At 47.5% G+C, this 10,548-nt stretch overlaps 1 protein-coding gene across 2 annotated transcripts; it reads right to left on the bottom strand.

The window, feature by feature from the left end:
- Nucleotides 1-2,836: 2,836 nt before the first annotated feature.
- LOC121638843 lies at nt 2,837-10,271 on the bottom strand. Of its 2 annotated transcripts, none has more exons than XR_006010084.1 (3): nt 8,963-10,271; nt 3,249-8,920; nt 2,837-2,974 (listed from the first exon to the last, which is right to left on the bottom strand). XR_006010084.1 is itself a non-coding variant. In XM_041983874.1 (3 exons), the coding sequence occupies exons 2-3, from the start codon at nt 9,567-9,569 to the stop codon at nt 3,477-3,479; spliced, it is 6,051 nt and encodes a 2,016-aa protein (XP_041839808.1). In that variant the 5' UTR covers nt 9,570-9,838; nt 10,114-10,271; the 3' UTR covers nt 2,981-3,476. The 2 variants fall into 2 exon arrangements, 1 of the variants encoding a protein (XP_041839808.1); XM_041983874.1 differs by lacking the exon at nt 2,837-2,974 and having other exon boundaries at nt 2,981-8,920; nt 8,963-9,838; nt 10,114-10,271.
- Nucleotides 10,272-10,548: the final 277 nt, after the last annotated feature.

The raw sequence follows: 10,548 nt of genomic DNA on the forward strand, positions 1-10,548 counted from the left end.
CAAACAACAAGGTTCAAACTTCTGATTCAGTGTCATCAGATTCAGCAGCTCGAGGCCCCAAATTTACTCACAGCTATAAGAAAGAAAAAAATACAGTAAAAAAGAAAAAGAAAAAGAAATCAGGTAAAAAGAAAAACAGAATTTTAAATAAATAAATATAAAAACAAACAACCAAAAATAGTTAAATAAAAACAAACAAACTAAATCTTAAATTGTTTAAAGGCTTGAATTTAAATCCAGTTTCAGGGTTTTTATCATTTTTATTTGATGCATTTTTTATGAACAACATAAAATACAAAACTTTGGGAATAACTTTTGCAACCGAAATAATGATGAATAAGTACAGTTATCATTATTATTATCAATATGACTTATTTTGTTATTAAACTGTAATCGTTGAATTTCATAACTATTTAAATAAGTCGTAGTTTAATTAAAAGTGGAGTAATTCAGGAAAAATCTTGGAAGTTTGAGTGTAACTCTGGCGCCACCTGCAGTCTGAACAGACTCACCACAGATTTTTAATTTTTCCTGATCAGTGCTGCTGATCCACACTTTAAATAAAACACATCCACATCCATTTCCCGTCATCTGGAGCGGTGGAAAGAGAAAATCAGTCAGTATTTTATCAAAAGAATCCGTCAGTCTGTTTTCTTATTCTCAGAAAATATCAATCTTTCCACACTGGGAAGCGAATTTGGTTGTCAAATCTCACTTCATTCTTATGGTTGGTGATAAAAAAAAAAAATCATTGAACTTGAAATGATGAGAATTGTTGAACCAACTTAAATAAAATATATAGACCTAAACTTGTCATGTTTGGTGGAAATGATGACTGAGATTCTTTCTTGTTGCTATTTGAGCACCAAGCCAGGAAATATGGATGGACTGCTGCCGAAAGCAAAGACAGGCTGCATGAGTGTGCTGGGGGAACTCTGACAAGGAAAAGAGACCTGAGTTTGCAGGAGAAGTGCGGCGTCTTATTACACTTGCATACCCAGGCGTGGATCTCCAGCTGCAAGACCAGCTGGCAACTGATGCTTTCCTAAAGGGAAACCAAAAGGTGGCTTACGAAGTCATGAACAGAGACTCACACTCCCTTGCAGAGGCTCAACAGCACCTCAGAGCCACCATAGGGCACGAAGCCAAAGTAAAGGAGAACTAGGCGTATTTCTGGGCCAGTGATGCAGACGCCTGGGAGAATGACACTGCCACTGCTAGTAGGGTGTAAACCCCTCAATATGTGACTGCAGATCAGGTTGCTGCACTGAAGACCAAGTCAAAGACCAAGTTTGACCACCTCCAGTCCACGTACACAGAACACCAGCAACCTAGAGTCACCACACAACTTCCTTCATCGCTGGAGAGGAAACAGAACCATCCTCAAGTGCAGCCCAGCCGGATGTGTTCCCAGACTCCAAACCAGTGCTGGACTGGGCATCAGGCATACAGGGCACAGGGCAGAGGCCACCAATGGTGCTAATTATGAAAGGTATGATACCTATTGGTACACAAATCTGATAGCTCGACCCACTAGTTATAATTGATTCTGGGCTGGACCAATTACAGCCGAGAGCCGATCCCCCTCCCTCTTGGACCACGGTCAGTCATACAGCGAGAGACGGAGAACAAGATGGAGAACAAAAACGTAAAGGAGGCAACGAAAAAAAATCGAGACAGAAAGAGGCAAGCCCTTCAGGCAGATGCAGCTAAATGTTTTAAAATAACAACTTTCCGCTGCTCGCAGGTGATGGAGGTGGCCGGCAGGTGAGTGAGGGGAAGGGAGGAAGGAGGAGAGACTGGCAGCGGGCGCCGATGCCAGTTGGAGGGAAACTGAACTTATATCTGACCCATACACTGGGTCAGATATAAATCAAGTTTGTGTGTAGTTTATTTTCATTTTGCTTGATACCTCTTAAAACAGTCAGGAGTTAGTTAGCTATACATGCTAGTTAGCTAACTATATGTAACCGAGCCAATGGCTTAGGACCCATGTGAATGTATAACTGCAGATGGTGGTCAAAGAGAGACAGAGACTAAAACAAATTAAGTTTAACCAAATTTATTTACAACAACCAAATATATAGGCAGGCAACACTATTAAAATCAATAAAAGAATGATTGAGTTTAATTCTAAAAAATTTATGAAAAGAAAAGAAAAAAAAAAAAAACTATTAGAACAAGGTGCTCACCAAATTCGCAAATGCCAGGGGGGCTGACCGGCCGCGGGTGTACGCGGTGAGAGGCCGCAGTTGTCTATGGAACAGAGTACTCACTACGCTCCGTGTAAGACACACACACATCCACAGCAAACAATAGGACAACAAAAGCATGCAAAATAAGTAAGGGGTGTGCAAAAATACCACGTCACACAAGGAGTGATGGGGCTGAAGTGAGAGACTCTATCACCAAAACCCTCCACCTTCCCGGGCAGCCACGCTCGGACCAGACCCTGCGGCAAAAAGGAGCACAATATTAAAAATAAAATCACAGTGTTTTAAAGGAGAGAAGGGCTCTAAAAATAAAAAAAGAAAACTAAGTGAAAAAAATAAGACAAATGCAGCATACAGCGCTAGGTGCTAGACCTAAGAAAAAAACACAACGCAACATAAATTGAACCAAAAATAGACCCAAATAGAAACAGCAGTGGCCTACGGCTTCTAAAGAAGAAACAAAAATGCTGTTAATAACCAAAGCACAGAAACACTCTCAAATATATTGAAACAACTAAATAAAGAAATATATAATTGTTACGTTTGGGACTGCAATGTGGTGAAGATGGCGCCAGCCCTTCATCAGCAGTGGGCTCCGGTAAGAGAGCAATGAACAGGCAGAGTTTATGAGTCCACTTGGCTTTAATTATGCCGGACTTGAACTATTACACGGTGGCGGAAGCAGGCAACAGGGCTAACAGATATCTCTAGTTCACCCACAGATGGATGTATGTTTGTATGTATGTGAACGGTGTATGGTCCTGAAATGACAGAAAATAAATATGTTTAGCTATGTAAATGTGTTAGCATTCCTCTCTTAACAACATAAAGACACCTTCAAACAAGTTAGCTCCATTCTGGTAATACTTTAGCTTAGCAGTATTAACATTAATAGCTTAGCTTAGCAGAAACACTGCACCCAACATCTAAACATTTATATTAAATGGCATTCTATAATCTACTTTAACAGGCGTGGCGACTACAATAACAATAAAGGATACATTGAAAACAGAACGTCATGTTTAGGTGACTTACTGTGGCTCAAACACGCATACACAGTTCTCTGTTGCCTGCCCCGGGTGGAATAAATGCCCATGCACAAGATGTCTAACAAAGGACCCACAACTTGCTTAGCTGTCCTTAATAAGGCCTGACAAAAAACTAAAACAACACTGCCCTCTAGTGGGAATTCAGAACAGCCGCCCCCATAATAGCAAGGCTATTATGTAAGTCTAATGAATTCCCCAGTGCAAGAAATGTCCATCATTCATCCTCTTCAGGAATGTTCGGGAGTGGCACCAAACGTGCCACTGGACGATGGTAAGTCCGGCCGTTGACTTTGACCTCCGCCGATCTCACACATCCATCAGAGCTGGTGATGACCCTGGTAATCCTTCCCACCGGCCATGAAGCCCTCGGGGACTGAGGATCGGTGATCATCACCACAGTCCCATCCTTCAGGTTTTCTGCTGATCGCTGCCACTTATGGCGGACTTGAAGGTTGGGTAGGTAGACCCGGATGAACTGTGACCAGAAGTGATCCGCCATCATCTGACTGTGTTGCCATCGTCTCTTGGTGATGGTTGATGGTGCATACGACACCTGTGGCAGGGATGCATCACGCCGCCCCATCAATAACATATTTGGAGTCACGGGGTCCGGGTCAGCTGCATCGGCGGATGCATAACCTAATGGTTTGGCGTTGAGTATACCCTCTACTTCTACCAGAAGAGTGAGGAGTACTTCCTCCTGAAGAGCTTCGGTTCCGATGACAACCTGGAGGGCAGTCTTTATGGAACGGATCTCCCTTTCCCATAATCCACCGAAGTGTGGTGCACCAGGTGGGTTGAACTTGAAGGTGATTTGATGGTTTGACAAACCCTCCTGTAACTGAGGCTCCATGGCAGCAAGGGCCTCCGTCAGCTCTCGCTCGGCACCACGGAAATTTGTCCCTTGGTCTGGCAAGATCTCGGAGGGGGTTCCCCGTCGGGCGATGAAACGCCAGAGAGCCAGCAAGAAGGCATCAGCATCGAGACTGTTGATGAGGTCTAGATGGACACATCGGGTTGTCAAGCATTTAAAAATCAGCCCCCAACGTTTCTCGTGGCGTCGCCCAACCCTCACCATGTAAGGTCCGAAGCAATCCACGCCCGTAGAGAAGAAAGGGGGTTGGAACAGACGAAGACGTGCCGGTGGCAGGTCTGCCATTCGTGGCACCGATGGTTTGCCTCTCCATCTCTGACAATCAACACACGTCCTCTGATGTCGCTTAATTACTTGACGCCCACGCAGAATCCAGTACTGCCTCCTTAATTCGGCAAATACCCTCTCGGGACCAGGGTGAAGCAGCTTTGCATCATAGGCTTTGATGAGGAGGTGGGTGACATGTTGTTTGTTGTCAAGAATGATGGGATGAATATCCTCCTCTGACAGGTGACTGATGTGCCTTAAACGCCCTCCAACTCTCATGAGACCTGTTCCTGCGTCCATCTCTGGGACAAGCATTCTCAGTCGGCTGTGAGGCGATACAGGCTTGCCAACCTTGAGTGCTTGCACTTCCTCGGGAAAACTGTCGGCTTGACAGGTCTGCAAGAGATATAACTCAGCATCTCTCAGGTCGCATGTTCGTGCCTGGTCATCAGAGCCTGCCTTGCTAGTTAAAGCCTGATGCATGGCTTTCACCAGAGAAGACCAGTCGACGAACTGTGTGATGTCCAGTAGTTGACTGGATGCATTATGCTGTGTTAAACCACAGAAACTGTTCTTCTTGAGCTCGTCAGTGTCCGGTGATACTTGAGAGCTTGGCTGGCTCGGCCATTGACGTGACGGCCCAGAAAGGAAAGGTGGTCCTTGTATCCAGCGATTGGGGCCTTTAAGTTGAGCTAGGGTTTGACCCCGTGTGACGTCATCTGCCGGGTTATTGGCAGAATCAACATACCTCCATGCGCTGGGTTCTGCCAACTCCTGGATCTCAGCGACTCTCGTACCCACAAAGACTTTAAACCGACAGGAGTCCGATGTCAGCCAAGACAAAACGGTGGTTGAGTCCGTCCAGAGGTTAATGGTCTTGAGGGGCAAGGTGAGCTCTTTCTGCAAGAGGGAAGCTAACTGGGCCCCTGCCAGTGCTGCGCAGAGCTCAAGTCGTGGCATGGACAGCTGACGCTTAGGTGCAACTCGGGAGCGAGCCATCACAAAGGTTACATGAACCTGCTTCATACTTTCCACTACCAGATACGATACCGCACCATAAGCTTGCTCTGATGCATCGCAGAACACATGCAGATTGTACGTTGCGTCTCCAATGGGGAACTCTGGTGGTGTATATCTTCGTGAGAAAAACATGGTTGCCATTTCTGGTAACTCTTTCTCCCAGTCAATCCATGCTGCTACGATATCAGGTGGCAAATTGGGATCATCCCAATCTCTCTGTTTGGACCACAACTTCCTGATCAGCACTTTGGCCAGGGTAGTGTAGGGAAGCATGAAACCGAGTGGATCGTACTGGGTGGCCAGCACACGGTACATATGCCGCATGGTGGGTGCGGCAGGTTCCAGTGGTCTGATCCTGAAACCCAGCAGATCGGAACTGCAGTGCCAACTCAGCCCCAATGCAGGCTCTTGTGGGTCCACATGTTTCTCAAGAAGCCAGAGTTCTGTGGCTTGAGATTTGGCTTCAGCTGGGAGATGTGAGACCACGCTGGGATTGTTACTCGCCCACTGACGAATTTCGAACCCACCGGAGGCAAGTAGACATCTCATGCGGTCCACGAGAGCTTTGGCTGATGTAGCATCAGGGAAGCTCCGTAGGCAGTTGTCTACGTAGAATGACTCCACCAGTGTCTGTACGATGTCTTCATGACCAGCCGAGTTGTCCTTCACATGCTTGTGGAGAGCAAATGTAGCACAACAAGGGCTGCTCGTGGTGCCAAATGGAAGAACCTTCCACTGGTAGACATCCGGTGGATCGGTTCTGCGCATGTTCCTCCAAATGAAGCGTAGCAGGGGTTGGTCCTCAGGTAAAAGCCGCACCTGGTGGAACATGGCTTTAATGTCTCCGCTTACTGCCACTTCATGTTGCCGAAACCTCAGCAGTACGCCCAGCAGTGATGGACCCAGTGTCAGACCCGGAGCAAGCTGGTCGTTCAGTGAGAGACCCTGGTATGAGAAGGAGCAGTTAAACACCAGCCTGTGTTTCCCATTGTGCTCTACGAGATGGTGAGGGATGAACCAGGACTCCGGGATCTTAGTTGTCTCCTCTTCGATGAGCCGCTGGACATGCCCTGCCTCAAGGAGTTTTCTTATCTCAGCCTCGTAAATGTCAGCTTTAGTAGGGTTGTTAAGCAGACTCCTCTCAGTTTGGCGTAAAGTGGGCATCACTGCGTCGATGGGAGCGGTAAGCGGGACAGCGTTCTTCACTCGTAGTAGTGGTGTCGCATATCTCATGATGCCTCCATCCCTGATGCGCATGGTACGCTCCTCCAACAGTTGGATGGCCTCTTGATCTTGCCGTGAGCGTGTCACTATCTTTTCGCTTCTAAATGGCAAAACGTCAAGCTGCCATAAGCGAGCAACATGATGGAGAAGCTCATCAGGAGATGGTTTACAACTGGTAAAGTAACAGTTGGTTGTTGCTTGATGTGTCACTGTCTTATCTGGTCCCTGCAGCGTCCAGCCAAGCTCTGTGCAAACCGCCACTGGTCCTCCTCCCTTGCCGAGACGTACTGGTTCCTTTGCGATGATCAGGTGAGTGTTGTCTGCACCGATGAGGAGGAGTGGTTGTGCATTACTGAATGGCTGGATAGGGAGCCCTCTCAAATGGGGATATCTCGTCTGTAAGGCTTGAATGGGGTAAGACTGCTCAGCAAGAGCCAGGCGGTTTGCCGAAAACGCACCTGTGATGAGATGACTCTTAAGTGGCAGAGCTGGGGATGCAATGTGGAAACTAACCGACGACCCTTTAATGTGGACAACATCTTGTCTTATTGTCCTCAATGCCATGGACTCCGTTTCTCCCGCCAACCCAAGCTGATGTGTAGCCTCTGTGAGAATAATGGTGCGCTCGGCGCCGTCGTCTAATACTGCGTAGGTGTGCAGTGACTTTTGCCCATTACTCACAATGACTGGCACGACTTTGAGGTAAACACCAGTAACCTGCTTGGCTGTGATTGAGGTCATTCCCCCCTGGGGTGTTATGAGATATACCCCGGAGCTAGGTTTGGCAATGGGGTGTAAAACCTGAAGGTGAACCTCCTGACATGCATCACATGGTTTCTTAAGTGTGCAGGCCTCGGGCTCATGGTTGGTCCGCCCACACTTATGACATCTTTGTCCCTGCTCAATCCATGTTTGGATCTGATCTGCTGTCTTCGTCTTGATTACTGGACACTGGGAAAGATAGTGCTCATTGCTCTTACAGAAAAGGCATACCTTGGCTTTGGGTTTCCTTTCCTTTAAGCTCGGGGGCATGGATGATGCTGGTTGGGCTGTTTGAGTCTGCTCTGTGTTGCTGCCATGATAAATAGTCACTGGCTGAGTCTTAGGTCTTGTCACAATGACAGGTTTATCCCTCTTCACCATCGCAGATTTCTCGGTCGGATTACGTTGACACATCCTGGTTGATAATCTCTGTGCCTCTGCCTTTCCTTTCAACCACTCTGAAAGGTCTCGCAGATTGTAAGGATTGAGGCTCTGGGTCTGCATACGTCCTCGGACTTGCAAATGTTCAACGAAGCTGTCCCTCAGGTATCGTGGAAGCTTACTCAGAAGTCGATCTACATGACCTGTAGACATCAGCTCCATACCATACGGGCCCTCTAGTGAAGCGAGCATCCCCACCAGCAGGTCGACCCGAAGGGCAAAGGTCTGGAAAGCTTTGTAATCTCCAGCCTTCACATCTGGAGAGTTCAAAATAGCGGCTATCTCACCTTGTGCAAGTTGATGAGGTTGTCCATACTGCCGTTGTAGAGCCTGCATGGCAGCGGTGTAAGGATGAGCGTGATGGCGACATGCTTGTGTGATGAGCCGGGCTTCCTCCAATACCAGCTGCTCCATGAGAACTCTGTACTTGTAGTGTTCAGACAACTCTGCATGTGAGTTAAGGAGATGATCCAAGGCCATCTTTAAATCTGTGAACTCTCTTTCACTGTCATTGATTAATTTTGGTAGGGCAGGAACTGGCACAGGCTGAGCCGGTGTAACTGGTGCTGGGGCATATGACGGAAACACTGGCTGTGGACCGCCTGGTGCTATGACTGGAGTCGGCTGAGATGGAGCTTGAACATGTGGCACATATTGTGGTTGAAATGGAGGCTGCCCAGAAACTGTGCCAAATGGAGGAAATAGATATGACGGTGCTTCTGTTAGCGCTACATTTTGGGCTGAGGTGTATGAAAGATGAGGCCAGGTAGATGGATGCTGATTCACATACTGGCCTACTCGTGGGGGAGCTCTGTCCACTGTATATGGGGCATACAATGTGGGACCGGGTCCAGGCTGTGCCGCTGCCATCAGTCCAGGTGGATATAATGGGCTTCCAGTCATCGTCGGCTGAACCGGCTGTGGTGGAACTGCTGAAGTGGAGACAGGTGGGACGGAGTACAATGGTGGTATAGCTGAAGCTGGATGCAGTGACTGGATGGTCACTGTAGCCTGCTGTGGCATGGGTTGGGCCCAACTTGACATTAATGGTGGAGCCTGTCGGGGGCTGCCTGTCGGGGGCTGCCTGTCGGGGGCTGCCTGTCGGGGGCTGCCTGTCGGGAGCGCTGATGCTGGATTCCCCACTGGAGGTAGACTGTTGTATGTCATATAGCTCATCGGAGCTGTGGAAATACCCGACTGAGCCACAGTGAATACTGGTGGAGCTGTTGACAGTAATGGAGGTGCAACCGCCATCCTACTCCAACTGGTATGATCCACTGGAGGGGGTATCAGTTTATTAACAGATGAAGTTGCACTTTGAGGAAGTGTACTGTATCTGGAGGAGCCAGAAGGAAGCATGTGGCTACTGGGTTGATTCACGTTCCCCTTCCACTGCTGTTCCCCCATGCCAAATTCGACTGCAATCATACTGCTGCTCAGAGAACTCGCTGAAGTGGACTGCTCCGCTGCATCTACATCATCCCTCGATCCCTGGTCAAGTCTCATCTGATGCCCGAGCACTGTAGATAGCTGGTCACTCACTGAACAGTGTGCTGGTGCTGTGCTGTGTGACCGCAGCTCTGGTGTGCTGGCACTCAGATGTCGACTCTGGGACAAGGATGGTGGCAGATTCACCATTAAATCGTGAAGATGTGCAGGAGGATGTCTGGTCCGTGGAGCTCTCCGTGTACTCTGAGGCAATATATTATGCTCTGCCATGGCAACGGCACTGCAGGTGAAAGGATCCGGCTCGAAGGACCAATGTTACGTTTGGGACTGTAATGTGGTGAAGATGGCGCCAGCCCTTCATCAGCAGTGGGCTCCGGTAAGAGAGCAATGAACAGGCAGAGTTTATGAGTCCACTTGGCTTTAATTATGCCGGACTTGAACTATTACACGGTGGCGGAAGCAGGCAACAGGGCTAACAGATATCTCTAGTTCACCCACAGATGGATGTATGTTTGTATGTATGTGAACGGTGTATGGTCCTGAAATGACAGAAAATAAAATATGTTTAGCTATGTAAATGTGTTAGCATTCCTCTCTTAACGACATAAAGACACCTTCAAACAAGTTAGCTCCATTCTGGTAATACTTTAGCTTAGCAGTATTAACATTAATAGCTTAGCTTAGCAGAAACACTGCACCCAACATCTAAACATTTATATTAAATGGCATTCTATAATCTACTTTAACAGGCGTGGCGACTACAATAACAATAAAGGATACATTGAAAACAGAACGTCATGTTTAGGTGACTTACTGTGGCTCAAACACGCATACACAGTTCTCTGTTGCCTGCCCCGGGTGGAATAAATGCCCATGCACAAGATGTCTAACAAAGGACCCACAACTTGCTTAGCTGTCCTTAATAAGGCCTGACAAAAAACTAAAACAACACTGCCCTCTAGTGGGAATTCAGAACAATAATACCTAAAAACAAATAAAACTCGGCGTGGTCCTTCCACCAGTAGACACCACCCAAACGGCAACAGAGGCTGTATCAGACAGTGTCTATAAAAAAACGTAAATGACATTAGCACAGCCGATATACATGAGCATGTAGACAGATAAAAAGAGAAACCTACCAGGTTAACGGCAGCAACAATGACAAAGCCAAAACAATGAAGCAGCAGGAGCACAGCTTACCTGTACCGGGTTATTGCGGAGCTTAAATGCTACGGTGCGTTAATGGGGA

Source organism: Melanotaenia boesemani, chromosome 4 (genome assembly GCF_017639745.1).
Source record: "Melanotaenia boesemani isolate fMelBoe1 chromosome 4, fMelBoe1.pri, whole genome shotgun sequence".
NCBI lineage: Eukaryota > Metazoa > Chordata > Actinopteri > Atheriniformes > Melanotaeniidae > Melanotaenia > Melanotaenia boesemani.